The 27,745-nt window shown below is 50.3% G+C and overlaps 2 protein-coding genes across 10 annotated transcripts; one reads left to right on the top strand and one right to left on the bottom strand.

The window, feature by feature from the left end:
* On the top strand, window positions 1–9,467 carry Ddx39a (DExD-box helicase 39A). 3 transcript variants are annotated; one of them, XM_021632255.2, is made up of 11 exons: window positions 1–165; window positions 5,276–5,487; window positions 5,716–5,843; window positions 6,502–6,594; window positions 7,127–7,310; window positions 7,945–8,063; window positions 8,439–8,570; window positions 8,652–8,761; window positions 8,839–8,983; window positions 9,081–9,228; window positions 9,313–9,467. In XM_021632255.2, exons 2-11 carry the CDS (start codon window positions 5,280–5,282, stop codon window positions 9,327–9,329), a joined length of 1,284 nt encoding a protein of 427 aa, XP_021487930.1. In that variant the 5' UTR covers window positions 1–165; window positions 5,276–5,279; the 3' UTR covers window positions 9,330–9,467. The 3 variants fall into 3 exon arrangements, with proteins under 3 accessions (XP_021487930.1, XP_060248369.1, XP_060248370.1); XM_060392386.1 differs by lacking the exon at window positions 1–165 and adding an exon at window positions 361–653; XM_060392387.1 differs by lacking the exons at window positions 1–165; window positions 5,276–5,487; window positions 5,716–5,843; window positions 6,502–6,594 and adding an exon at window positions 7,667–7,727 and having other exon boundaries at window positions 7,173–7,310.
* On the bottom strand, window positions 6,687–27,478 carry Adgre5 (adhesion G protein-coupled receptor E5). Of its 7 annotated transcripts, XM_060392382.1 has the most exons (21): window positions 27,328–27,478; window positions 21,240–21,290; window positions 20,922–21,041; window positions 20,322–20,468; window positions 18,357–18,494; window positions 16,506–16,652; window positions 15,692–15,838; window positions 15,565–15,611; window positions 15,385–15,462; window positions 14,539–14,707; window positions 14,345–14,461; window positions 13,959–14,179; window positions 12,109–12,276; window positions 11,402–11,593; window positions 10,989–11,215; window positions 10,825–10,894; window positions 10,643–10,734; window positions 10,374–10,542; window positions 10,169–10,258; window positions 10,028–10,093; window positions 6,687–7,252 (listed from the first exon to the last, which is right to left on the bottom strand). In XM_060392382.1, exons 1-20 carry the CDS (start codon window positions 27,356–27,358, stop codon window positions 10,064–10,066), a joined length of 2,451 nt encoding a protein of 816 aa, XP_060248365.1. In that variant the 5' UTR covers window positions 27,359–27,478; the 3' UTR covers window positions 6,687–7,252; window positions 10,028–10,063. The 7 variants fall into 7 exon arrangements, with proteins under 7 accessions (XP_060248365.1, XP_021487924.1, XP_021487925.1 ...); XM_021632249.2 differs by lacking the exon at window positions 6,687–7,252 and having other exon boundaries at window positions 9,563–10,093; XM_021632250.2 differs by lacking the exon at window positions 6,687–7,252 and having other exon boundaries at window positions 9,563–10,093; window positions 18,357–18,446; window positions 27,328–27,477.
* Between the last annotated feature and the right edge of the window lie 267 nt (window positions 27,479–27,745).

Here is a 27,745-nt window from a genome sequence, read left to right as displayed (position 1 = left end):
AACCCAATCATCACTTCCTCCGCTGTTGAGTGATAATCCAACAGCCCAGTGAGCAGGACCCAAGTCGGCGCCAGGCAGGAAGCGCTGCGGCTCGAGTCCCAGGGCGCGACGTACAACCAGACGGGTGGCTCTTCTCTAAGCTCGCGGAGGAGAATCGGGCGGCAGGTGAGTGGCGGGTGCCGAGGTCCGGGCCGCGGTGCGGGCTTTGGATTAGCCCTGAGGGACGCCGCGGGGCGCGGTGCAGCGGAGGAGTGGGCGCGCGGCGGCGGGGCGGTTAGGCACCCACCTCGAACCGGCGGCCGTTGGGCTCCCGTGAGCATGCGCCAGGGGCGGGCCAGCCGTTAGTGCGTCGGCTTCCGGGGACGGTGTCATGGCTTCACTCCGAGGCCGGCTGTATGTCATGGTGGGACTGAGGCAGGGGGCGGCTCCGCGCCGGGCTTCGAGTCGCGGCGGGAGGACCCAGGCTTCCAATGGGGAGACGTCCCGAGTCTGCAGTTACCCGCCTCTCGTCTTGTTCTGCAGTTCTCTCAGGAGATTCTCCTCCAGACTCCGAAGGCCGGTGTGGCGGCCCACAGGAGTGCGATCGTTCACCCGGTGTGAGCCGGTCCAGCCCGGTCGGGTCTCGTCTTCTCTGGGCCCGATTGGAATTGGAGGTCTGGGATAGCTATTTTCTGGGTTCACTTGTTTCGTTCTCCTAATGGAACCAAGGCTTGGCATTTGGGGGCATCCAACTCGTTCCTGGAACATTTTGTGTGTCACATCTCATTTTTTTGAGACAGGATCTCTCTTCATAGTTCCTGCTGCCCTGGAACTCTGTAGACCAGAGATCTCGAACTCAGAGATCTGCCTCCGGAGCGCTGGTATTAAAGGCGTCACGTGTAGCCAGAAGATAGGTTCTCATGAACTTAGAACTCTCTTGAACTTTTGAATTTTATTTCATGTGCATTGGTGTTTTGCCTGTCTTTATGTATGTGTCAGGGTGTTGGATACTGGACTTCCAGACAGTTGTGAGCTGCCATGTGGGTGAATTGAATCCAGGTCCTCTGGAAGAGCAATCAGTGTTCTCAACCGCTGAGCCATCTCTCCAGCCCTGAACTTTTTTATTTAGGTGAATATGTGCTTGTGTGTAGATGCTCATGAAGGCTGGAAGCAATTTTGTGCCTGGAGTTAGAAGGTTGTTGTGAACTGAGGAACCTAACTCAGGTCATCTGAAAGAGCATCAGGCACTCCTAAGCCATCTGTCCCGGCCAGTCTTGAACTATTAAGGTTTTATTTATTTATTTATTTATTTATTTATTTTCATGTTGAGACAAGATCTCACTATGCAGCTCCGGCTGGCCTGGAACTTGCCTGCCCCTGCCTCGGGCATTTAAAAATTTCAATTTTAACATACTCTCTTGGCTTTTAGGAGATGGAGGCAGGAGGATAGGGAAGTGAAGGCTGGCCTGAGCTACATAGCTCATGAGACCCTGTCCCAAATAAAAGTAGATACACCATCTGGGCCACTCAGGTGTTTGAGCCCAGAGATGTCTGGTTCTTCCCTACTCAGGAATGGCTCTGACCTTTTTACTGTTCCCTTCAGTACACCCCCATCCCCTCAGGCCCCAGCTAATTCCTTCCAGTGACTTGTTTTCCCTGCTGTTGGTCTTATCCTCCACTCCATCTTGAGCAAATTCTTCCTGACTCATTCAACCCTAAGTCTAGTTAGCAGTTTAAGTACACATGCCCTGGACCTGGCCAGCTCTCCTCTCCTAGCCATCTCTGCTTTAGAGTCATGTAGACCTTTGCCAGGGTCTGGAGCTTTAATGACTGATAACTTTTTAAAGCATTTTTTACTATGGATATGGGTGTGTATGTTTAGATCAGAGGACAGTTCATCAGTTCTCTCCACTGTATGGATTCGGGGGAATTGTGCCCTTAACATATGGGGCTATCTCACTAGATCTGGAGGAATCTTTATGGACAGGGAAATGAACCTGTCCCTTTGCAATAGTGGAAATTCTCAGGACTGGGGTCAGTGTGTGGTTGTAAGGCCCCAGTTGTAGTTGCTCACCACTGCTGACTGCAAGGTTCTCCTCTAGACGCCATCTCGCTGCCTAGAAGAGGGCATTTAAGTTGATACTAAAAGGAAGTACACTTCTAGAGAATAAGCACGTAGCTAAATGTGTGTTGGAGAGGGAAGGTCATTGCTCCTGTGTAGGCAGCAGCAGCTGTGGTAGTAAGGGGTGTGGTTGCTTTGTTGAAATAGGTCGGTAATGTAGCCCTGGCCATGTACACCAAATCTGCCTGTTCTGTCTTCTGAGTGCTAGGATTAAGAATGTGCCACCACCTGGCATTTTGAAAAGATGTTTTTTTGTAGGTTGTGGTGGTCCACAACTTTAATCCCAGCACTCCCAGTACTCAGGAAGCAGAGGCAGGCAGTATCTCCGCGAGTTCCAGGACAGCCAAGGCTACACAGAGAAACCCTGTCTTGAAAAAAAAAAAAAAAAAAAAACGATATAATATGTGTGAGAATTTTACCAGCACTTGTATATGTGTACCACATGGATTGCCAGGTGCTCAAAGAGGCCAAAAGGCACTGGATCCCCTAGAGTTAAGATAGTTGTGAATCACCATGTATGGGTACTAAGAGCCAAACATGTACTCTGCAAAAGCAACAACTTCTATGACATTCCTCTAGGTCCAAACCTGGCCTGTTTTGAACAGCACATTGACAAGCCAGGCATGCCTTAGCTGGAGTAGGCTCCTTGTGCCTGCTGTGGGAGTTGTGTAGTCTATAGGGATCAGTGGACACTGAGAAGGGCTGTTGGCGTAAATTAGACAGAAAAATGTTACCAGTGGTACCATGTGATGTGCTTACATGGCTATAAAAAGGAATGAAGCATTTATTCATGTTTTATTGAGAATGTGCAGAGTGAAGGAATCAAGAAGCAAAAGGCCACGTAATACTGTCTGAACCTATTTATAGAAAATGCCCAGAAAAGGCTAGTCTGCAGAGATGAGAAGCAGATTAATGGTTCTAGGAGTTAGGAGATGACTAAAGGGTACAGAGGTAGTTTTACTTTGTGGTTTCAACCCCAGGGATTAAGTCCAGGGTTTTCTCACATGCTAGTCATGTACTGAGCCACCACACCCCAGTCCCAGAGCTGCCTTTTTTCCCCCCTTTAGTTTTTCAAGACAGGGTTTCTCTGTGTAGCCTTTGCTGTCTGTTCTGGACTTGCTTTGTAGACCAGGCTGTGCTTGAACTCATTGAGAGCCTTTGCTTCCCTGAGTGCTGGGATTACAAGCATGTGCCATTGCCCCCCCCCTTTTTTTTCTTAAGATTCATTCTATTTTATGTGAGCGTTTTGCCTGAATGCGTTTATATTCACTGAATGCATGCTTTATGCCTGTGGAGGTCAGGAGAGGACAGTAAGGTCTCCTTAGAACTGGGAGTTATGGACCATCATGTGGGTGGTGGGAATTGAACCCTGATCTTCTGAAAGAGCATGTGCTTTTAACCACTCAGGTCAACTAGCCTCAATCAGTTATTTCTCAATTATTCTTATTTTTATACCAATGAGAGGAATAGTTGAAGACAACTTATTAAAATGAAACCTATGTCCTGATAGTATAAGCCATCTGTAGCCCACCCAGAGGTTGGTTGGTTTTGAAAGGAAATGAAGTATGTCAGAGTTTACTGTGCTGATGCCAGCATGTTTATGAGTTGTGTACTTTGATTGCTGAATTGTATAGCATGTGAGTATTTCAGTAAAGGTGTCCCAATTTTAAACAGCAACAACAACAAAAAAGGCCACTTCAACTTGGGGCTAGCCTACGTGAGAAGTAGCTAGGTAGACCTGCCTGGATTTGGTGAGTGAGATTCACTAGGTAGGATTGCGAGTGTCTGAGATGGGGAATGCAAGCCTTAGGGAGAAACAAAAAGCTTTGCTGTAGGCCTCTTGAGTTTAACTTCTAAGGATATGGGAAGGCAGCTGGTAACTAGTCTGGAGTGGAGAGGCTTATGACTGGAGACAAAATTGGGGGGCCTCAAATAGAAATGGTTGCATATCATTGGAAGTGGGTCCTAGTGTGTCAGCATCTGACCTCAGGAAGATGGAACTATTTCAGCAGGCTAGCGAGGACAAGAGACAAGGCTGGCTGCTGTCAGCCTTGAACTGTATAAAGGATTAACAAAGGGAGGGGAGAGCTCCTCTCCTGTGAATTCCATTTAGCATCTCAGCTGGCTGGCTTTCTTGCTAGCCTGGCCCAATGGGAATGTTCTTCATAAGTACTCTTAATGATTCCCCTGTGTAGACCACAAACAGTAGGGGAGGATGGGCTGGGCTGGGCATAGCAAATGCTGTGTTCTCCTTTGCCCACCACTCCTTTCTCAGCACCAAAGCAGCCACAACTCCAGGTCCTGGGTGTTGCTTCATGTGGGTATCAGGAGGTTTTTGGAGGGTGGTCTGAGAAGCCTTATTGGTGCCAAAACTTAGAATGTCAGTGAAGACACATTAGCTAGGCAACTGGTATCTGCCTGTAATGTAACTCGAAGGTGAAGGCAGCAGGATCACGGCAAGTTTTGGACCAGCTGGAACTATATTAACAAACAAAAACATCACAAAGACTAGGGGTGTTCCTCAGTTGGTGGAGCACTGTATAAAAACAAACAGAAAAAAAAGTGAGGTGGCATACACCTGTAATACCAATACTTGGGAGGCAGGAGCAAGCAGACCTCTATGACTTTTGAGGCAGCCTGTTTCACATAACAAGTTTCAGGCAGCATGATCCTGTTTTATAGTAAGATCCTGTCTTTAAAAAAAAAATGTGTGTGCAGAGACTTGGGAACAGGGAATCCTTGGGGGGAGGTTCCATGGTCTCGTTGCGAGGAAGTGAGCAAGGTGCAGGCCAGGAATGCTCTAGCGAAGAATTCATGTGATTACTATCACCTTTTATCTGTGGTGCTGGGGACAGGGCCGTCCAGGGAAGTGCTCTATCACTGAGCCACATTCCCAGCTGTAATATGAAATTGGTATTTCACTGAAGACCTTAGGATGCTTAAGGTGGGTGACAACAGTGGATGGGAGTGTGTGGTGTGTGGCAGCCGGGAGGGTGGTTATGAGGAAACTGTATGTAGGCTCAAGTGGGGGATATTGTGCAGGTACACCACAGAGCTCTGCCTGCTTCCAGGGTTTGCTCCTGCCAACCCCCTTCCTGACCTGCCTTCTCTGCCAACTGAGTTTTCCTGCCTGCATCTCAGATGCATCTCTACCTTCCTGTCTTGTGTTCTCAGTGCCATGGCAGAGCAGGATGTGGAAAATGAGCTTTTGGATTATGATGAAGATGAAGAGCCCCAGGCACCCCAGGAGAGCACTCCAGCTCCCCCAAAGAAAGATGTCAAAGGATCTTACGTCTCCATCCACAGTTCTGGCTTCCGGGACTTTCTGCTGAAGCCAGAGCTCCTGAGAGCTATAGTTGACTGTGGCTTTGAGCATCCTTCTGAGGGTATGCTACTCTGCTGTCACTCCCAGCCATCCCCTCTTCCAAGAGCTAATCCTACCCATCCTGAGCTTGTCCTGTGCCTTGGATAGGGGTTACGCCCCACCATGAGTCTGTTATATCAGCAGCCCCATGCAAGCAGATGATTAAAGCCTGACTCCACTAACCTTCTGTGCTAGAGTGTGCAAGGAGGCATTATCCACTCTCTTATTCATACATTTTTCTCTTCCTCAGTCCAGCATGAGTGTATTCCCCAGGCCATTCTGGGTATGGATGTCCTGTGCCAGGCCAAGTCTGGGATGGGCAAGACAGCTGTGTTTGTGCTGGCCACCCTGCAGCAGATCGAGCCCATCAATGGCCAGGTAGATGTGGGCTCCTCTCTGGGCTGGGGTCCCATATGGCAGTGCAACCTTGGATTTCACGAAACTGCTTCCATATTGTCTGTCGGCTTTTGAATTTAAGCTGTGAAGTGAAACTATACTGACTGCAGTCACTACTGTTACTGCTGATTTCTTTTGCAGGTGTTTTAATACCATCATTATAGATAAATTCTAGGGTCTTAGGAGTTATGCTTGAATCCAGTATGGGAAGCTGAGGCAGGATTGAGTGCTTGGGGCCATAGGAAGATCCTATTTAACAACAACACAAAGTCATATTGTGGTGGGCTAGAGTGGCTCCCTGTTAGAGGTCTTGGGTGGGTGTCTGTATTTTCAGGGTGTGGTGTGAGCATGAGGATTTAGGGGAGGGCTTGGCTGTGGGTGGGTGAGAAGACATGGCAGCCTGAGGTTACTAACCCTTTTATTTAGGGTCAATGCTGCCATTCTCTGCTCCTGGCCTCTTAAGGGAGACACACCTTAGTAGCCATGCGAAAAAGTTTGAGGATAGGTCAAGGGTAAGAGAACTAGAGTTGTTTAGGCCTTCAAGTGGCTTATGTGGAAGGAACTATTTTAAGTGGCTTATGTGGGTTGGGATAGGTAGGTGTTGATTATGGGAAAGATCTGTTCCTTGCCCACGCTACAGGTATCAGTACTGGTCATGTGCCACACAAGGGAGCTGGCCTTCCAGATCAGCAAGGAGTATGAGCGCTTTTCTAAGTACATGCCCAGTGTCAAGGTAAGCCTCCTCAGGTGCTGTGTTGGGCACCATGGGCCCGTGTAAAGCCATGCTGGCCTCAGCTCAGCCCAAGCAGCATTTATCAAACTTGGTTTATGGTAACTTTATGTTCCTTGATTTATTTGTTTGTTTTTATTTATTATGTATACAATGTTCTGTCTGGGTATACACCTTCACGCCAGAAGGGGGCACCAGATCTCATCATATATGGTTGGGAGTCACCATGTGCTGGCTGGCAATTGAACTCAGGACCTCTGGAAGAGCAGCCAGTGCTCTTAACCTGAGCCATCTCTCCAGCCCTATGTTCCTTGAAAGCCTGATAAACTATGCCTAGCCCCCCCACCCCCATGTGCTGCTCCCACATACCCCTCTTCAACAAAACAGCCTCTCAGCTTTGCCCTTACTCTTCAGGCTCCCTTGGGTTCTGAGGGAGTGAGGCTGCAGTGTCGGGTGCCCTTGGGATGGGTAGGACCTATGCCCTAAGGAAAGTGCCCCTAGATGGGTGGAAACAGCTTCCTGTCTGTCCCCATAGGTATCTGTGTTCTTTGGAGGCCTCTCCATTAAGAAGGACGAAGATGTGTTGAAGAAGAACTGTCCCCATGTTGTGGTGGGGACTCCAGGCCGGATCCTGGCACTTGTACGGAGCAGGAGCCTCAACCTGAGGAATGTGAAGCATTTTGTGTTAGATGAATGTGACAAGATGCTGGAACAGCTGGGTGAGCATCCATACCAGCCTGCCCAGCCAGTTCCCCACTCAGAGTCATAGTCATTTTCTAGGGGTTCTGATGGGGCAGGCAGTGGCTCTCATGGTGGGTCACATGGGTGGCCAGAGCTCTGGGCTCCTGGGAGAAGTCTAGGGGAATGTTGTAATGTTGACAATGTGTGCTACCTCTGTGCCCAACTAGATGGGACTGTAGGCCCCATGAGCTGCCATTCCTTTAGGACATGTAAGCACACCCAGGGGATGTGGAGGAATATAGTGGCCTCTGCCACCCATCAGGGGCTGGGAGAGATGGGCATGTGTCCTGGGAAGCAGCTGCAGCTCTCACGCCAGTGGCTGTCTCTGCCTCAGGCTCCCTTTCCCGAAGCGTGGCTCAAGGCGCACTGGCAGGGCCGCTCCATGCTGGCAGCGAGTAAGTGGACCGCGGCTCCTCCCATGCCTGCGCTCCCGCACGCCCGCCCATCCGAGCCCAGCCCCTCAGACAGCGGGGACACCCCTGGGCCCACTCCACCGTGGCTATGGTGCCAGTGTTCTCTGGCCCAGGTTGGGAAGGGCTGGTTCCTCTCTGGTTTGGGTCTGCTCTGTCAGACAAGACACTCAGGTTTGCTGTGTGTTGGCATCCTATCTAGACATGCGCCGGGACGTGCAGGAGATCTTTCGCCTAACACCCCATGAGAAGCAGTGCATGATGTTCAGCGCCACCCTAAGCAAGGAGATCCGGCCAGTCTGCAGGAAGTTCATGCAGGATGTGAGTAGGGTGACGCCCCAGCTGGCCGCCTGCCCACCATGGCTGACACCTCAGCGAAGCAGCTTTGGCCCTCCCTGAGGGCCTGGGCCACTCCGACACCCACACTGCTCTCATGGCCTGAAGGATGCTTGGAGGCCGATGCAGCCTCCTTCCTTCCCCTGGTCTGTCAAATGGGGAGCTGAGTGTGTTCCACACCTGCTGAGCCAGAGCAGAGCTTACATCCGGCTTTTGGGAGAGAATTGTTTACTGAGGTTGGGTGCAACAGGCCCTCTGGGAATCATCAATAAAGAGGAGCTGCTCCCTGGAAGGTTCCGGGCACATGAGACGCCCAGAAGTGAGCCCTGCTCGCCTCTTCCTGCTTCCCTTCCCACACAGCCCATGGAGGTGTTTGTGGACGACGAGACCAAGCTCACACTGCACGGGCTGCAGCAGTATTACGTCAAACTCAAGGACAGCGAGAAGAACCGTAAGCTCTTCGACCTCCTTGACGTGCTAGAGTTTAACCAGGTAATGCTTCCACTTGCCCACACCAAGATCTGAGCTGTGGGCGGAGTCTCTATGGGGCTAGACTGCATTCTCCTTTTTCAGGTGGTGATCTTTGTCAAGTCTGTGCAGCGCTGCATGGCCCTGGCCCAGCTCTTAGTGGAGCAGAATTTCCCAGCCATAGCTATTCACCGAGGCATGGCCCAGGAAGAGCGGTGAGTGCATGCTGTCCACCAAGGCCAAGGTGCCCCTAGGACTCGTGTTTGATGCCTCTGTTTGTCTCTCACTGTAGCCTGTCCCGCTACCAGCAGTTCAAGGACTTCCAGCGTCGCATCCTGGTGGCTACCAATCTGTTTGGCAGAGGCATGGACATTGAGCGAGTCAACATCGTCTTCAACTATGACATGCCAGAGGACTCAGATACCTACCTTCACAGAGTGAGTGCTTCCTCCCTGGGTGGATGGGTCAGGGCCCCCACCTTTCCTCAGATCCTGAAGAGTGCCTGTCTCCTGACCCCACCTCTCTTCTCTGCAGGTGGCTCGTGCTGGTCGCTTTGGTACCAAAGGCCTAGCAGTCACTTTTGTGTCTGATGAGAATGATGCCAAAATCCTCAATGACGTTCAGGACCGGTTTGAGGTGAATGTGGCAGAGCTTCCAGAAGAAATAGACATCTCCACATACAGTAAGTGGCTAGGGCCATTCTGGGCACAAGAGCTGGGCTCCAGAGCAAAGGCCCCTTCTCACCACCTCACTCTTGTCTTTACAGTTGAGCAGAGCCGATAACCACATGTGTAGCCAAGGCACCATGGCCACCTTCTTTCCCACCTGCTGCTTCAGAGTTCCTCTTTCTAGATGACAAATGGGTCACTTTTTATTGTTCCCAAGTGTTGTAGCTGTGTAAGAATAAACTTTTATTGTGAATACCTGGTTCCAGTCCCATCTTTCTCTTGGTCAGCCTATCTCATGAACTCGAGGTCCAAGCCAGCAGACCCCTCCACCAGCAAGCATGCCATCTCTTTTATATCAGTATGATATTTAATTTCGTGTGTCAACATTGAAAGACTTACAGGTTTAAAAAAAATTATAAAACATAACCTTTTAACTTTGGACCCTTCTGCCCTGGATGTGGGGCAGCTGGGCCTCTGTACCGTGCGCCTCAGCAGCAGGCAGGATCCTCAGTGGCTGACATGATATCAGTCTTAGGTTAAGAAATTTGAACGCAGCACCCTGGCCTCTTACATGCCAAAGACAGTTACAAAGAGCTCAGATTAAGGGACTTCCACTTCTGTCCTAGGGCTGCCTGCCTCATCCACCAGGGCAGTGGGCTGGCTGCCTTCTGTTTCTGGGTAGGCAGCAGCTGTGTTGGGGCAAAGAGGCAACCAGAAGCAGGATGAGTGCACTGCAGGGCTTACTGCCAGGTGTACACCCCTTCTCTAACAAACTAGGAAGACACAAGGGACACAAGGCAGGAGAGTGACGACCTGAGTGTGTGCTGCTGTCCTGGCTGGAACTTGACTTCACATCCCTGATTCAGAGGGCCTGAAAGCCTGCAGAAGAAAGAGCCCTTGAGCAAAGCTCACCCAGGTGTGCCCTCCCAGCCCTGCCCCAGGCTAGCCCCTTACTCTGGTGCCAGTGCCTGTTGTGGAAGAGTTGAACTCCGAGTACTTGTTCCCAGCAACCAAGCAGGCCCACTTATGGTACTCTTCCCTCACCTAGGAGCCAAAGCGCCAGGTTAGGAGGGAGAAAGGAGTGGGCTTGGGGCTCAGGGCTGGCCCTTCCTCTCCCTCTACCCTGGGCCCTTCCCATAGCCAGCTCTGGCCTGCCTACCTTCTTGTTGAGCAGGCAGAGCATGACATACAGGAAAAGGCCCTGCAGGCAGTTGAGCAGGGTAAAGATGTAGGAAAGCCATAGGCTGTGGGGGTTGAAGAGGAACAGGCCGAAGCCCCAGGTACAACCGAGCACGAGAAGTTGGGCAATGGCTGTGATCGTCAGCACCCTGTGGGGGTGGGCAGTTGTAGCTACCAGCCTGTTCTCCAGACCTTCAAACTCCACCTTCTCAACCCTAGCCCTCCTCAGCCTGGCTGTGCCTCTCTCACCTTGCCTTCCTTAACTTCTTCATGTTTGGATTGATCTCAGAAAACTTCATTGTGAGCTTCCAGAGAGTGATCACGAAAATGGCAGCATTACACTGGGAGGGTATTAGGGATCTTGGGTTAGAGTAGAAGGCTGCAGGTAGGAGTCTTGTTTCTTAGGCTTCCAGTACCCAGAGAGCACTTACCAAAATGATGAAGGCCATGGGTCCCACAAAACTCCAGAGAAAGCCCTCCTTCCTGTAGTCCAGCCAGCAGCTGGGGGAGGAGAATGTCCCATCAGTGGCCCTGCCCACCAGGTCCCAACACCCAGCCTTGGCCTTACCTCAACACCAGTCACCAGTACACTCACTATGTTGGATGCCCATAGCCCTCCCTTTTGACAGCTGCTGAGATGGCCACGATGAGGAGGGGCACGCCATAGCCAAGCAGGCAGCGACACCATGTATTCAGGCCTTGGCCCTGGAACACTCGCACCACAAGGAAGTAAAGCTCTACGCCCTCCAGTGCCATCCAGCAGAAGGCTGCCAGGAAGCAGTAGTGCAACATCACCGCCACCAGGCGGCAGCGCAGGCTCACCTGTGGGTGGGAGGTTTGGGCTGTCAGTGCAGGGCAGGACCATTGGCCTTCCAAGCCTAAGGAATGCCTCTAGCCGCTGGCCTCTTTAAGGTCCTGGTTCCACACGGAGCCCCAGGGCTGACAGAAGGCCACCCTAACTCCTAGGACTGGAACCCACGCTCTAGTGAGGTCAGGACAGGAACATACCTCACCCCCTTCATTCTCGATGCCTGCCAGGAATATGGCGGAGCCCAGGAACAGACAGATGCACAGATGCAGGTGCACCATGGTCCGAGAACTCTGGATGGGCTTCACCAGCAGGAAGGTCAGGATACACAGCAGCAGGCAGATGAGGGAAATGGACAGCCCCACCTTGGTGATCAGGACCAGCCTCGGGTCCTAGGTACAGGCAACTCAGGATGAGTGGTTCCCTCACACCCCTGCCGGAGGACCGCTCTTCCCCCTACGCCTCCTCCCGAAGTACCCATGGGAAGTCAGAGACCCCACACTCCTGCCATAGACAACAGGGCCAACTCTGCCTGGCTAATTCTAGCTCACCATGTGCCCCAGTGTAGCCATGCTCAGAAAGCTATACTTCTGGGATATTCTATGCAGGGTATTTTTAAATCACATTTATGTATTTGTGTGAGGGGTGAAGCTACCTGCAGGTACCTCTCATCACTGGCCCATCTCATCTACCTGGACTGGTGCATTTTCAGCAGTACTTCACAGTTGTGCAGGGACTCCGGCAGAGGCTACTGGGTCATAGGGAGGATTCCAGGGGAGGAACTGAGGAGCAGGGCATGGGACCATCCAAAGGGACCTATCTGAACAACCACTGGGGTGCACCCTTGAGTGGGGCCCATGGATCCTGCCTAGGTCCCTGACCTATGAGGTCAGGGCTTACCACTTACCTGCACCTGGTAATGGGCCATTAGGATGGCGAAGCTGGTCAGGTGGTTGCAGTGGCAGAAACCAGTGCCATTCATTGAGCAGCCGTCAGTGGCCCAGCTCCCACTCCCATCGTCATAGACTTTCCAGAAGGCACATAGTAGCTCTTTACGTGATGGAATTGAGCCATTCTGCGGACAGATAGATGGTGAGGATGTCTGAAGCACACTTAGGGTCAGGGTCTGGGGTGAGCAGAGAGTCTTGCTTTTGGCTGCATGAGTAATACAGCTACTCTGTGCTCAGATAGCATGGGGAGCCAGATATGGATGACAGGGCACTAGTCCCTGCCTTAAGTTGAGGCGAATCACAAGCAGTAACAGGTAATAAATTCCAAAGAAACTAAAAGAACCAGTGGGACATGGCTGCTTACAGATTGTAATTTAAAAACAAAACCCAGGTTTATTGAATGAACTATAAGGGGAGGGCCCCCAGACTACATGTAAACAGTTTTATATATTCCATGTTACCTCAGACTCACTATGTGGCTGAGGATGCGCTGACTTTTATCTTCTGAGTGTTGGGGTTACAGTTTACGTAGTGCGTTAGACTTTGAATACATGCATGCTAAACAAACATTCTACCAACAGAGCTCTATCACCAGCCTAAACTATTTTTTTTTTTTTACTTTGAAAATTAAATGTGTGTAGCTAGATTTGGCACACACCTTTAATCCAAACACTCAGAGCAGAGTTGTATCTCTGAGTTCAAGGCCAGCCAGATATACCTAGTGAGACCTTGTCTCACACAGGGACTAGAGGGGGTTACCAAGGTTAGAGGGATGTCTCAGTGGTTAAGAGTATTGGCTGTTCTTCCAGAGGATCCAAGTTCAAATCCCAGCACCCACATGGTGGCTCACAACTGTCTAATTCCAGTTCCAGGGAATCAGATGTCTTCTTCTCACCTCCATGGGACCACGCATACATGTATACAGACATATATGCAGGCACAATACCTGAACACATAATTTTTTAAATTACATTGATAGGGCTGCACTTATGCTACAGCATGCATACGGAAGGCAGAGGATAATTTATGAGAATTAGCTTTCTCCTTCAGGGTAGGTTTTAGAGAGCCAACTCAGGTTGGTAATTAAATTGAGGCTTGGTGAAAATCACCTTTGCCCACCGAGCCATCTTGTCAAGCCCAGACTAAATCAAAACAAAACAAAACATTTTATGGTACTAAGGATCAAACCTGGACCTTAACATGACAAGAAAGCATTCTACCATTGAGTCAACTACTGGCCTTCCCTGCCAGTTATTTATTTGTTCATTCACTCATTCATTTACTAATTAATTCATTCATCCAATCCAGCAGTGGGGCTGAACCCAGGGCCTTTCTGGATGCTAACCAACTACTGTACCACTGAGTTAGAAGACAAAGTCTTGCCAAGTTGTTCAGGCTGACCTTCACTCTAGTTCAGGCAGGCCTTGAACCTTGAATTTCCTGCCTCCCAGAAGCTGAGTAAAACACCTATGCCACAAGACCCACCTCAGGTTTTATTTTATTTTTTGAGACAGGGTCTCTCTATGGAGCTCTATCCTGAAACTTTCTCTGTAGACCAAGCAGGCTTCGAGCTCACAGGGACCCTCCCAAAGTGCTAGAAATAAAGGCATGTGTCACCATACCCAGCTTTAATTTTGACGTATTTTGTTATTACATTTATTTAGTTCATGTGGGTGTTGGAGGGAAGGAGTCGGGGCAACGTTTGGGAATGGGTTCTCTCCTACTGTGTGGGTCAAGAGGGGCCACCTTGACTGGTTAGCGAGTGAGCAGCAGAGCATGCCTTCCCCTCCTCCCTTCAAGGACTCACCAAATACGAGTATCTGAACGTGACATTTGAGGCAAGCTTCTCAGTGTCCGTGTTGGTCAGAAAGATGGAACTGATATTCGAATGGAGTGTAAATGTAACATTTAGAACTGGGCTTCCATAATGTTCCTCCAGTGTATCCCACCTCGTGTCCAGGCTCACGGGGGCATCGGCCAGCAGCTTCTGCATGTTTGGACTGGACAGGACGCCTGCCATGGAGTAGCCTGGGGGCAGACATGCAGGCTTGCCTCTTCTCTTCTGTCTCCATCCTCCCAGTGACAACATCCCACCCGAATCTGTCAAGATCCTCCCGGTGGGCTGCTGTCTACCTGCCCTACAGCCCAGACCTCATCCTGGCTTCCCTAGAAGCTGCCCCTCTGGACCCCTACCATTTTCTGAGCTTTTGGCTCCACTTGTCACAGCCCAGTCCAGCTTCATCCAACCTTGGCTGTGGTACACTGTGGTAACATCTTTGTTGTCTTGCTCCTTTATCAGCAGAGACAGTTCTGAAGAAACAGGGACAGTGATTGGGGACACAAAGGACAGGAGATGGTGTCTGGGCTGGAGCAGGAGGAAGGCTTACCAGTGTTGGAAGGGGACGTGTAGGTAAAGGGGCCTTTGGGTAAGAACTGGGCCAATGTCCGAAGGCTTTGTTCCAGGTTGGAGAGCAGCTGGGTGGCCACTCGGTGGCGGGCTAGGTGGTCCATATCCATGGGGGCTTCCACCAGCTTGTCCACAGCCTCAATGAGTTTCTGGGGTGAGTGACAGAACTGTTGAGGCTTTTAACAGAATTGACTGGCTTCCCACGCTTCCCACCGCAGACACTGGAGAGCCACGTGGGTTGCTTGGGAGCAGCTGGAGGGTAGAGTAAGACTTCTACAGTAGTCAGAAAACAGGATGAGGTTTATAGCCCTGCACACTTGCACATCACAACAGCACACGGGCACCAGCAGGCACAAGGCTCTGCTGAGTCACACCCCCAGCCCTATAATCTTGAAATTACTTGTTCATGACCTTAAGCTGCTGATACTCCTGCCTCTACCTGCTGGGGTTACAGGCGTGCCATATGCCACACAGCTTGTTTAGTCACTGCTGGGAATCAACCCTGGGGTATTTGTTAAGCATTCTATGAACTGTGCCATCCCAGCCTGTTTGTTTGTTTGGATAGGGTCTTGCCATGTATCTTAGGAACTGGAGATCCTTCTTCAGGTTCTAAGCATCACAGGTCACCACACTCAGCTTAACTCGTCTTAACTGCTCCAGTCATTGCCTATAACCCTTGTGTCATAGCCACACACATGACTGCACATGTCAGACTCATGTGCCCCAAATCAGAAGTACCGCTTGGGTGGATAAAATGCTGTCAGTCCATTCTGAAGCCTGTGGCTTGCTCCCCGCTGCACTGGGGTCCCCAGAGTATCCCCCTCACCTGGATGGTGTAGGTGACTGTGGCTGGTTGGAAGTCTCTAAGCAGATTCTGAACTTCAACAGAAAAGCGAGAGAGACTCTAAAAGGGAAATGGTGGGTCATGGGTGAGCAGGAGCACAGCTGAAGGGGACGGCAGACTGTGTGAAGGGGCCCAACCTCCTGGTTCCCACTGGCTACTAACCTGGCTATGGACTGTGGGCAGCAGTGTCCAGGTAGGAAAGTCTGCTTCTGTGGGGACAGGACTATGGTTCAGTAATCTCAGAGTGCACTGTCAGGGCATGGAGGTGCTTGGTGGCTAGGTCAGGTACCTTGGCACTTGGTGTCCCTTGGCCTATTGGCGTGCTTAGAAAGTGGCTTCCAACCTGGGCGACAGCGGCACTTATAAGAGCCCAGAGTATTGATGCAAATGGTGGAGTGGTGGCACTGATGCTGCCCAGAGCTGCACTCATCCACATCTGGGGACACAAAGAGGGGTTAGAGCCTTTCCTGTCTGGCCCCAGTCCCTTCCTTGATATTGCCACAGTCTCTGGCCTGTGGTACTGATCTTTGGTGGCCCTGGTGAGTGGTATGTGATGGGTAGGGAATGTGCAGAGGTCTAAGGCGTGTAAATGTGCATCTGAAAATATGAACGATGGACTTTTTAGTGACTGAAGGCCACCTGGGGTCTCCCAGGGATTCCTTTGGGTATTCCAGCTCCTTTCCTGGACCCCACAGCTTTTCAAGTTCAGCCACAGGAGATAAATGCCTGACCAAACAGAGAGCCTCCTTTTATTCCTTTGATTAAATATGAGGATGAAGAGAGCTAACCTTTGGGTTCAGTTCCCAGCACCCACATCAAGTGGCTCACAACCACCTGTTACTCCAGTTCCAGGCAACCTGACACCCTCCTCTGGTTTCCTTGGGCACCTGCACCTATGAGGTGCACATATGTATACACTCAAGGCACATATATATATAAATGGCCCTGGATCTCACTATATAGATCAGACCGTCCTAGAACTCAGAGATCTGCTTGCCTTCCAAGCACTGGGGTTAAAGGTATATGTCACTGCACTTAGCTAATTTTTTAATCATGACATTAGCTGTTGTAATTGTGGGTCCTTAAAAAGGTTGCTTCCAGACCTTCGCACTTGGTGTCGATTGGGCCATTGGGGGATCCAAGAACAGGTTTCCAGCCGTGGCGACAGATGCAAGAATAGTTGCCCAACTTGTTGATGCAATGGGTGGATTGGTGGCAGAGGTTTTGCCCGGAAGTACATTCATTCACATCTGGGAACAAAACCAAAGGGTCATCCCTGCCCCACTCCCACCGCCGGGCACTGTTCCCTGTTCCCTATCTTCTTACTGACCCAAATTCAGTTGCTACCTGGTGATCTGCAGCTTTACCTGTAGAGCCCCTTATGGTGGCCTCTGCAGGACAGAACCAGACCAGGGAACCCAGTTTCTAGGCAGTAAAACCAAGAAGGAGATAGAGTTATGGCATTGGACTTCTCGACCAAGGCCTCTTGTTGCTTTCTAATCCTTTTCAGAACAGGATGTGATACTGTTCTCACAGCTGAGAAGGAGCTGAGGTCTGGGCGTTCCGCAGAACTCTAGCCTCAGAGCACCCTGGGGCCTCATTCTCCTGTGGAAGAAACATGGTGCCGGGAGCTGAATCCTCAGGGCAGTTTTCATAGTTCTGGGAGCTCATGGAACCCTGCAAATCTTCTCCCTCTTCAGTGCAGATCTGCCTTTACTTCCTTCCTGCTCCTGTCCAGTCTTGTAGCTTCTTCTGGGGGCTTTTCCACGTGTGTGTGGGTCTCAGCCTGGGCTTGAGGTCAGGTTCACACCTGCATGCATAGCTGCTCTTGGTATTGGTGCAAATGCTGTGTTCCTATAGGCTCTAGGGTTCTGATCCTCATCTACCTCAGGAGAAGAAGCAGAGGGACTGTGGGCTTGAAGCTGAAGCCTCAGGCTCAGGATTGGCCAGGCTTCATGCACAGAAGCATCTGGAGCATTTCAGTCTTCTCCTGGGAAGACTCTCTTCGTATTCATATGAAGGCATCATATGAATATGATATATGATATAGATATATATATATCATATGAATATGTCTGTGGGAAGTGGGACTTTCTTGTCCAGACATGGAAGGAAGTAGTAGAGGGTTCCCTAACTGCCAGCAATGAGTGTGGCAGCTATCAGTACCCCAGCCTGAAGATTTGGGCCAGAGGCCACATGACTCCTAGGAGTCAGTGCAGGAGGGACTCTCTAGTCCCCATGGCAGCCCCTGCCCCATTCGTAGAAGGTACTATTCCCTGGCAGGGACCCACAGGGAATTCCAGGACCGTTAGGACCATGATGCCACACTCACACTAGGTCCCCAGACCTCTGCTCTGGAAGGACTGACACTTGTTCCTGAGCCACACTCCCTCTGGAAAGAAACTCTACAGGAGGGGCAGGGCAAGGAGGATAACACTAGGGTGGCCACAGTGGCACACAGCCTGTGGGGTGACAAGCTGATGTACAGCCCAGCATCGCCTGGCTGAAGTTACAGAGGGTAGGAACATACACTCCCCTGAAGCCAGCCCTTCAAGATCACAGAGGTAGAGCTATGTCCTTCCGGCATGGCCGCAGACCTGGGAATGTGTGGAGTGTAGCCCCATTTCTTCTTGTACTGAATTGGCTGGCCTGGCAGCTGCAGGCTGATGTCATCAGGTGACGCTAGGTTCTGGAGCAACGGTCTTTCATGACCCCTTCTATTGCACTGTGCTTGCCTTCAGCTCTCTGAAGTGTGTGTGTGTGTGTGTCTCGAGGGTGTTGATATTATCTTGCCCAATCTGGGCATGCCATTCCATGCTGTGTTCAAGGAGCCAGAATTGCTGGGGATAGTCACAATGGTGACTGGTAGAGCAATGAATAATGCTGATCAAAAAGGGAGTCTAGGCACCAAGTATTGTCTTCCAGCAGAAGCAATGGCAGGGGATGTGACCTACCCTTGGGTGTCCTTTCTCCCGAGTCTCCAGGCAGTGTCCGTGGGTGCACTGTAGTCGGCTGCTCAGGGAGACTTCCAGGTGCAGGAGTAACTGTGTGGATCCGGGAGGGGACAGGTGTCATCCCAGTGTCCACTGATGCTGGGAAAAGGGCAGTTGCTGCAGTGGAACGTGCTTGTGGTCGAGACAGAGTACTCTGAATGCCAACCCTTTGGCTTATGCAAATGAGATGCAGATGAGCAGAGGGATGGGAGCTTATGCAAATGAGATGCAGATGAGCAGAAGGATGGTGGCTTATGAAAATGAGATGCAGATGTGGAGAAGGAGGTTCTTAACTTCCAGAACCAAGTAGTAGAGAAGGAGCAGAGGATATGGCCCAAGGAATCCTGCCATCCTGTGAGTGGAATCCAGGTGGGCGTGTCTTCCAAGCAATGCAGGATGAAGGAGATGCAGGATGCAGAGAAGAACCGTGAATGAGTTCTTTTCTAAGTGGAAGCTTCCTGTCTCCTTCCTTACAGTCCATGGAGACTCCTGTGTCACCTCATATAATGATACATTTTTCAGAAAATCAGTCTCTCGCTTTGAGACAGGGTCTCATTACATAGTTCTGCTGTCCTGGAACTCGCTATGTAGATGAGGCTGGTCTCAACAGAGCTCTGTATGCCGAGGCAGTGCTGGGTTAAAGGCGTGTGCCTCACTTCTAGCTTTGAAAATGTCTCTTGCATACAAAGAGAACAAACTCTTTCCAGATCTTGCCATCAAGCTAATAATCTGCCTTGAGATCACTTAACCTGCTGTCCTACTGTGCACTCAGACTGTTTAGTTTAACCTGTCTTTAAGAGAACAGTGTAACGGGTCTAGAGAGACGGCTCAGAGGTTAAGAGCACTGGCTCTTCCTCCAAAAGTCCTGAATTCAATTTCCAGCAACCACATGGTGGCATAACCATCTATAATAAGATCTAGTGCCTTCTGGAATGCAGGCACACATACAGGTAGAAATCTGCATAAATAATAAATAAATCTTTTTAAAAAATAGAACAGTGTAACCAACCATACTGAGCCTTAGATTTCCCATGTAATCAGCTTTACAACCTAAGCTAAATGCATAGTTTTAATCCTAAACTATGTACTCTTCCAGGCTCCTGACCCAGAATAATGTACATGTGTGCCTTTGTGTGTAGGAGTACATGTGTGGTAATCATTTGCTGAAAACAACTAACAGGTTGGAAACAATGTTATCCAACGAATATCCACTGTAATGCTGCAAACAATATGTGGATAGAAGCTGGTGATGTCTGTTTTGCCATTCTTTTTGCTGTTCTGAGTAAGTAATTTTTCCCTCATAAAATTCTGTTAAGATTTCTGTAGAGAATCCCTAATTCCTTTCCCATGCTGTGTTTTCTGTGCTATTTAATAAATACAGAGCAAACCACTTTATTAGGGACAGACAGAAGAAACTGGGGAGAGAAGCCTGGAGAATTTGTTACTTATTATTTTTCAATACAGGGTTTTTCTGAATAGCCCTGGCTGTTCTGGAACTCACTCTGTGGAGCAATCTGGCCTCAAACTCAAAGAGATCTTCCTGCCTCTGCCTCCAAAATGCTGGGATGAAAGGTGTGCACGACCACCAGCAGACTATTTTTGTTGTTTTGAGAAAGTGTCTTTTTACATAGTTCTGGCTGTCCCGGAGCTCGACATCTGCATTACTTGATTCGTATTCTAGCCTCGAACTCCAGAGTGTTGGATTATAGATGTATGCCACAATGCCCAACGAAACAGGGCTTTCTGAGTCCACACAGGTGTCAGGATGGGGTTGGGCTAGGGTGTCCTGAATCCCCACTCCTCCCTGTAGCTCTATGCTTGAGGATGTGAAACGTGACCCAGAGCAAACCACAGGGGCAGAACCAACATCAGAGCCCTGCCTTGTAGCTACACCATAGGGCAGGTGAGGCCTCAGCAGGCTCTTACCTTGACATGTGTTCTCGCTATTGTTAGTGAAACGTTCTGCTCCAGAAAGAAGCTTATATCCTGGGTTGCAGATGCAGAAGTAGCTCCCCTCTGTGTTCTCACACTCGGCATATGATCCACAGTTGACCTGTACACATTCGTTGATATCTACAACACAACAGGGGTCACCTCCCACAGCTGAAAGTTCTCTCAAGGAGACCCCATCCCTTCCTGACTACCAATACATGAACTGCCAATGAGTTACTATCTTTTGGGAGAAATTATGGGCTGTCCTCATAAGGCTGTGCTAGAACTTGAGCAAGCTATTCCTGAAGACTGATTGGTCAGCTCTGCTCCTCTCAGTCCTCTAGATGGAGCCCCTGGCTTTGGACAATACCAATGTGGGAGTGGATGGAAGGTCAGCTTTCCCATTTCCAGTCCTAAAGCCAAGTCCAGGCACAGACCCCTGGCACCCAGGCCCCTCTCTCAGGAAGCCCTGCTTGTTCACTTCTTGCCTCCCCACCTTGCTTTCTTGTTCTGTCTTTGATGAAGGCTGAAACCCCTGGCTCTAGACCACACCTTGTCCTCTTCTCGATAGGCCCATGCCCCAAGCCTCTGTACCTTCACAGCTCACTGAGGGCTCTTCGATGACAGGTGTCTCAGGTGACGTGAAGCCTGCCTTGCAGCGACAGCTTTCACTATTGATACATTCTGAATTGGGAGGGCACCATTGGGCACAGCCTGTGGGACAGATACTTCAGTAAGAAAGTAAAGGAGGCCTAGTAGAGGGAAGTGCCACCTAGAACAGAATTTTAGAAAGGTGGAAGAAGGGCCCTAGACTTCCCCAGCAGCTGCCCATCTCCTCCCAAGGCTCTGTTGTTGGCAGTGGGGTTTTCTCCCCAGCTCTGGCAGGGGAGCCCTCCTGTCCAATAGACTCACCCGTATCCATCTGACTTCTGGCTCTTGACAGACTCAGTAAGGTGCCCACCACTGCAACAAAACAAAGGACGATCAGGTGGAACCCAGAGCAGGAGCAGGAAGCCAAAGTTGTGCATCTGTGGGCACTGGGAGCTGACCCTGCCCAGGTAGAGGTTCTGTAGGTAATATTCAAAGACAGACCCAGCAGCTGGGTCTAATGACACTTGCTTATAATTCTGTCACTCAGGATGCTGAGGCAGCAGGATTAGGAGCTCAAAGCCAACCCTGGGCTACATACTGAGACCCTGTCTCAAAAAGAAAAGAATAGAAACAAAACAAACAAATAAACAAAACCACCCAACCAGCCAGGGCTGGGGAGATGGTTCAGCGGTTAAGAACACTGGATGCACTTCAGAGGTCAGAAGTTTAAATCCCAGTACCGGCATGGCAGCTCACAACCATCTGTAAAGGGATCTAATACCCAATTCTGGTATCATACATGCAGACAAACACAATATGTATAAATAAATAGATGAAAAAAGAAACAAGCAAACAACAAACTTGTATAGAATCAAGTAAAGGGTACATGCCTGTAAACTCAGTATTTGGGAAGAGGGTGCAGGAGGATCACAAGTTTGAGGTACAGAGCAAGGTTAAGACCAACCTTAGGCTGCATGAATCCTATCTCTAAAACAAATAGAACATTAAACACACACACACACACACACACACACACACACACAAAACAACATCACAAACAAAAAGCCAGATGCAGAGTTCCAGATATGAGTTTGAGATTAGCCTAAGTTACACAGTGAGGTTCTGTCTCAAAAACAAACCAGAGAGAAAAACAAAACACACAACTCAAGGGTTGCCTCTTGTGGCTTAGGCACCCACAGTCAGAAGATGAGTACCCATGGTGGGCTGCGGGCCAGTCCAGGACCTGGGGACCAGCGGGGTTTGGACACAGGAAGCTGGGCTCTGGCTCTCCAGGCCCAAGAGGTGGACAAAGGGACCTGCAGGCCCCAGCAGATGTTGGGTATTGCTTCCTCACTCTCTCCCTCAGTTTCCCTTTCTGTGCAGATGGAGGTAACAATGGCTTCCTTTTGTGGGACAAACTCTACATGGCTAAGTGTTTAACACTGTCCTTTTTGTTGTTTTGTTTTTGAGACAGAGTTTCTTTGCATAGCTCTGGCTGCCCTGGAACTCACTATGTAGATCAAGTTGGCCTTGAACTCAGTGCACCTGCCTCTGCCTTCTGAGTGCTGGTATTAAAGGTGAGGTGCCACCATGCCCCCAGCTTAACATTGTCTTTTACGCTTACTCTTACTCTTAGTTTGGTTTCTATCAGGGTTTTGTTGTTGTTGTTGTTGTTGTTGTTTTCTCTCTTTCTCTTTTTTTCTCTCAAAATGCTGGGGTGGCATCCAATGCATTTTCATGTTAGGCAAGTGCTCTACCACTGAGCCTCACTCTCAAACCCTATTTTTCTTTTATTCCTAAATTGTTCTGGCTGGGTCTGAACTTGAAATCCTCCTGCGTCCTGAGGAAATCAGACATGCCTGTGCCACCAGGCCAGACCCTTATCATTTTTTTGAAAAGAATGAAAGCTTGGGCTACGTCTTCCAGGTCCCAAGCAAGCTCTGACACTCCAACACCACACACCCCTACCCGCTGTCACCCACATGACCCGGTGGTGACATGTAGCAGGAAGTGGCTGCAGTGGAGGGTGGTGGCTGCTGAACACAGCCCTGCTGCCTTGCTGTTGCTGGCGGCATCCCACCCAAGCCAGGAATGGAAGCCTGAAGTGGCGGAGCACTCACTAGAGACCGACATCCAAGAGAGCAGAGGGGCAGGGAGAAAATGAATGACGGAGAGGGAATGAGAAGCAGGAAAGAGTGGAAGCAGCACAGGAGGTGCCAGGCAAGGCTTGTAATCCAGTGACTTGAGGCTGAGGCCTAAGGCTCCTCAGGTAAAAGATACACAAGGGGTTGGAGAGGTGGCTCAGCGGTTAAGAGCACTCACTGGCTGCTCTTCCAGAGGTCATGAGTTCAATTCCCAGCAACCACATGGTGGCTCACAACCATCTATAATGTGATCTGATGCATGCCTTCTGGCATGCAGATTCATATATATAAATAAAATAAATCTTTAAAAAAAAAAAAGCTGCACAAAGTTCAAGGGCAGCACTGAGCATAGTGGGAACCTGACTGAAACAAGGCCCTGAGGCCCTGGGTTCCATCCACAGGACCAAAAAGGAGTGGGGAGGAGACCCACAGGATGGAAGAAGAGGACTGACCTCTAAATGGGTATCATGTCATGTGATACCCACCCACACAAAAACTAAAAATGAATTAAAAAACAGAAACAAAAAGACTGCCAGCTGGGGTCAAGAGCAGTCAAGAGCTGCTCTTCCAGTGGACCAGTGGACCCAGAATTCAATCCACATGGTGGCTCACAACCATCTGTAACTCCATCCAGACACTTCGGTAGCCTCTTCTGATCTCCAAGGACACTAGATATGCATGTGGTGCACACACATATATGCAAGCAAAGCACTCATAAACACATAGACACAAACTAAAGCAAGAGACAAAGAATGGAAACCAAGGGCCGACTACCTGGGGTGCTGGCGCAAGAGTAATGAAAGTCCCCAACCTGGGCTATAGAGCTTGGGCACTGGGTGGAGGCTGTGTGAGGGTGCTGGCCCTGTGGGTGAGAAGCCCTGGCTCAGTACAGAAGAGAAAAAGAACAGGGGCAGTGGGAAGGGATGGTGTCTCAGAAGCAGGGAGTCTGGGAGAATTTAGGGGACAGAGTTGCTCCCAGTCTGGGAAATAAGGCACCAAGAAAACAATCCCAACAACAGGAGTCCTGGAGGGAGCCCTAGGGTGAAGGGCTGGTGGGGGAGATGGTGAGTCACTTCCTGGATGACTCACCCACCACTGGGCTGTATGCCAGGTTCTCAGGGGGCTGCAGGGGCCAGCCACTATGAGCAGAGTTGGTAGGGCAGAGTCATTGTATCTCAGAGGTTCCCCTGAAAGCTCAGTCTTTGGCTGGGTTCCCCTCAGGCCAGTGGAGGGCTCTGTGTGAAACTCACCCCCTCATAGCTAGGGCGACCAGAGGCTGGGCTGTCCCCCTCAAGTCAGAATTCCTCTTTCTTTCTCCTCTTGGGCCATAGAGCTGGACTTCTCCCTGCCACCCCCATCAGAACCCAGTTCCTCTTTGTGGGACAGATCACAAAATGACCTTCCTTTCAGGATGTGCCCCAGGGCAATTCACAGTTCATAAAGTCTAGTAGTACAGTATGTGTCTTTTCCATGTGAACCACCTTGGTGCCTTCAACCTTCGTTTACGAAACAGGGTCTCAGTGAACCTGGGCTCATCAAGCAGGCTAGGCTGGCCGGCAAGCCCCAGAGACGGAAAGCGAGGATCTAAAGTGTGTGTCACTGCAACCTAATCATTTCACTGACAACCCTCTTCCCAGCCCTCGAGTAACTTAAAAATAGATTATTGATGGTTTTAGATGTATGGATGTTTTGTCTACATGCATATTTCTTGGTGCCTAGGGAGGTCAAAAGAGGGCATTGGATCCCCTGGAACTGGGGCCACTGTGAGGCTGCTGGGAGCTGAACCTCCCTCCTCTGAAAGAACAGCAGTGTGCTTAAACACTGAGCTACCTTTCCAGTCTTTAAGACTCAGAACCACGGCCAGCCATGGCAATGTCCACTTTTAGTCCTGACACTGGTGGGGCAGAGGCAGGTGGCACTCTGATAGAAGCCAGCCTGATCTACCTAGGTGGTTACAGGCCAGCCAAGGCTACACAGTAAAGACAACAACAACAAAACGGAAGCAGGGGGATTGTTATAAATTCAAAACCAGTCAGGGCTACATAACTACAGTGCCAAACCCTGTCTCAAAAAAACAAAACCAAAAAACAAAGAAAAATAAAACACAAAACCAAAAATACTCTAGACCCTGTTTCAGAAGTCTGTAATCTCAGCACCCAGGGATGGAAGCAGGAGGATCAGAAGTTCAATGTCATCCTTAGCTATCATAAAACCTGGTTTCAGAAACAAAAACAAAAAACAATACAGGAAGACCCAAAACCACATTAGGAGGTAGGAGCTAGAGTTATGTCCAATCTACACAAAGAGAAACTGAAGTTTGGAGCTTGGAAAATGATGAGTGCTCAAACCAGGCCAGGGAAGGGTAGGCAGACCAGAGCAACTGAGTCACCTAAGCTATGGTGGGCTCCCTGTCCCTTCACCCCACCATCTTGAAACACTGGCCTAGCCGCCTACATCTGGAGACTTGGAAGTTGATCAAACAGGAGCAGAGCTGTTTTCTTTTGCTCCCAGACACATCTGGTTCCAATTCCCAGCTCAGACTGCAGCCATGGGACTCTTGCTTAGGGACTCCAGAAGTGGGGGTAGGGCAGCCTTTCTGCTTCCTGCCGGAGATCCCCACATGCATCTCACCCAGAAAAACAATAATTGATAAAAACCATGTCCACTTAAGTTAGTATGTGTGAGTCTCTGTCTCTGTCTGTCTCTTGGGGGGAGGTTGGGGGCCAACTTGCTATGTACACCAGGCTGGCCTCCGACTTACCGGGTCACAGAGGCCGCCTGCCTCTGCTTCTCAAGTGCTGGGATTAAAGACCTGAGACTAGCTAGGTTGGTAGGTTGTTTTTGAGACAAGGTCTCATGTGGCCTCAACTCAGTATGCAGCAGAGAATGACCTTGAACTTCTGATTCTCTTGCCTCTACTACCAGGGTACTCTGATTGCAGACACAGACATGACACTCATATGTTTAGTTAATTCAAACTGTGAACTAGAACGTTTATGTACAAAGTCTTGCCCTTGAAACAATTCTGTAAAATGCAGCTGGTCTTGTTCTATGTTACAGAGGAGGAAACCGGAGCCCAAGGTCACTGTGACAGCCAGTGCAGCCCAGTGACAGCCATGCAGGCCTCTGCAGCTGTCTTCTACCAACTGTGCCCTCCTGGGACTCTAGTCCCTGGCTCCAGAGCCCACAGGCCACTGAGCTGCCTGCCACCTGTCGCCTGCCACTGACACACAGGCCAGTCACTGTGGTTGGGTAACCCCAGCTTGCGCCCCAAGTTCCATTTCTTCACTGTTTGTTGTCAAGTTACTTAGGTAACTTAGCAGTCAGATAACGGTTGGAGGCGCCCAGGGTGGGGTGGGAAAGACCAGAGAACTCACAACAAAAACCAAGTTCAAACCACAGTCTGGTAACCTCCCTTCAGCCAGTGGCTCAGTCCCAGGCAGGTCCCCAGGAGGGTCTCTGCGGTGTTCAGGATAGACAGCAGGTAGGGGGGTTCCCACCCTCATTGAACCTGGCATCTCCAAAAGGCTGTGCTTCACATTAAGAGCGTCTGTATGGGTGACGGGCAGTTTGCTCTATCCAACCTTTCCTTCCTTCCTTCCTTCTTTCTTGCTTGCTTATTTGCTTTCTTCCTTCTTGCTTCCTTCCTTTCTTCCTTTTCTTTCTTTTTATTTTGTATGTGTGTTTTGCCTGCATGTATGTTTGTGCACTACATACGTCTGGTGCCTGTGGAAGCACAAGAGGGTGTTGTATCCGCTGAAACTAGAGTTGCAGACTCTTGTGAGCCACCATGTGGGTGCTGGAACCCAACCAGGCCCTCTCTAAATGCACTTAACCTCTGCACTATTTCTTCAGCTCCTAGCCTGCACTTCTCTTTCTTTTGTTTTTTGAGACAGGGTTTTCTGTATCGACAAGGCTGACCTGAAACTGCACCCTCCTGAACCAGCCTCCGGAATGCTGTATAACAGACACCATGCCGGCTCAGTCACCCCCTTTAATGTGTCCCTGTGCCTCAGTTTCTCTCTCTTACCCGCCAAACTGGCAGCCTTCAAGTCCATTAGGGCCCAGCTCCCATAAGAGCCTTCTGGAGGGCAGACGTGCACAGGCTTTGCCTGTCCTTGCCCCGCTTGATCCCGTCCCGCCAGTGTTTCTTCCCCCCCTCCCCCCGCCACACACACACACACACACACACACACACACACACACACACACACACACACACACACACACACTCCGCCGGCCCCTCGCAAGCCCCAAGGTCTCACCGAGCAGTAGGCAGAGGCGGGCGCCTCTCATGGTGGCGCGGATCGGACGGCTCTGGCTGACGGTGGGCGGTGGCTGCCGGCTGGGCTGGGCCTTTATGCACCGGGCGTGGGCAGGGCCCTCCCCGGAACTGTCCTTCCTGCTGGAAAGTAACAGGAAAGTGCCGGGGAAACAGACTGAGGGCGCCGCGCGCGCGGGTCTGGAACAAACGCAACCCACAGTGCGCGCGCGCCCCGTCACCCGCCCTCTCCCCACGCCCTACCCTGGAAGACAAGCGGCAAGCTGCAGAGCTGGACCGCGTAGGCAGAGAGGGTGTCCCGGGACAGGGACCCAGCCACGTCGGAAAGAGCTGGGTGGAGCTCCCACCGGAGCAACGCCCTGGGTTCGTGAACGACCCTCATTCCCACTAGCAGGACTTTC

The sequence above is a fragment of the Meriones unguiculatus genome, chromosome 10, assembly GCF_030254825.1.
Source record: "Meriones unguiculatus strain TT.TT164.6M chromosome 10, Bangor_MerUng_6.1, whole genome shotgun sequence".
In the NCBI taxonomy this organism is placed as follows: domain Eukaryota; kingdom Metazoa; phylum Chordata; class Mammalia; order Rodentia; family Muridae; genus Meriones; species Meriones unguiculatus.
The sequence above is the reverse complement of the archived record's forward strand: the minus strand, read 5'-3'. Positions and strand labels throughout refer to the sequence as shown.

Coding starts and splice junctions, on each gene's coding strand:
- Ddx39a (XM_021632255.2), top strand. CDS start 5,280: ATGGCAGAGCAGGATGTGGAAAATGAGCTTTTGGATTATGATGAAGAT. Junction 6,595..7,126: donor AGTACATGCCCAGTGTCAAG/GTAAGCCTCCTC, acceptor CTGTCCCCATAG/GTATCTGTGTTCTTTGGAGG. Junction 8,571..8,651: donor ACGTGCTAGAGTTTAACCAG/GTAATGCTTCCA, acceptor CTCCTTTTTCAG/GTGGTGATCTTTGTCAAGTC.
- Adgre5 (XM_060392382.1), bottom strand. CDS start 27,358: ATGAGAGGCGCCCGCCTCTGCCTACTGCTCG. Junction 20,469..20,921: donor GCCCTCAGTGAGCTGTGAAG/GTACAGAGGCTT, acceptor GTTGTGTTGTAG/ATATCAACGAATGTGTACAG. Junction 16,653..18,356: donor GGGAGAAAGGACACCCAAGG/GTAGGTCACATC, acceptor TTTTGTTCCCAG/ATGTGAATGAATGTACTTCC.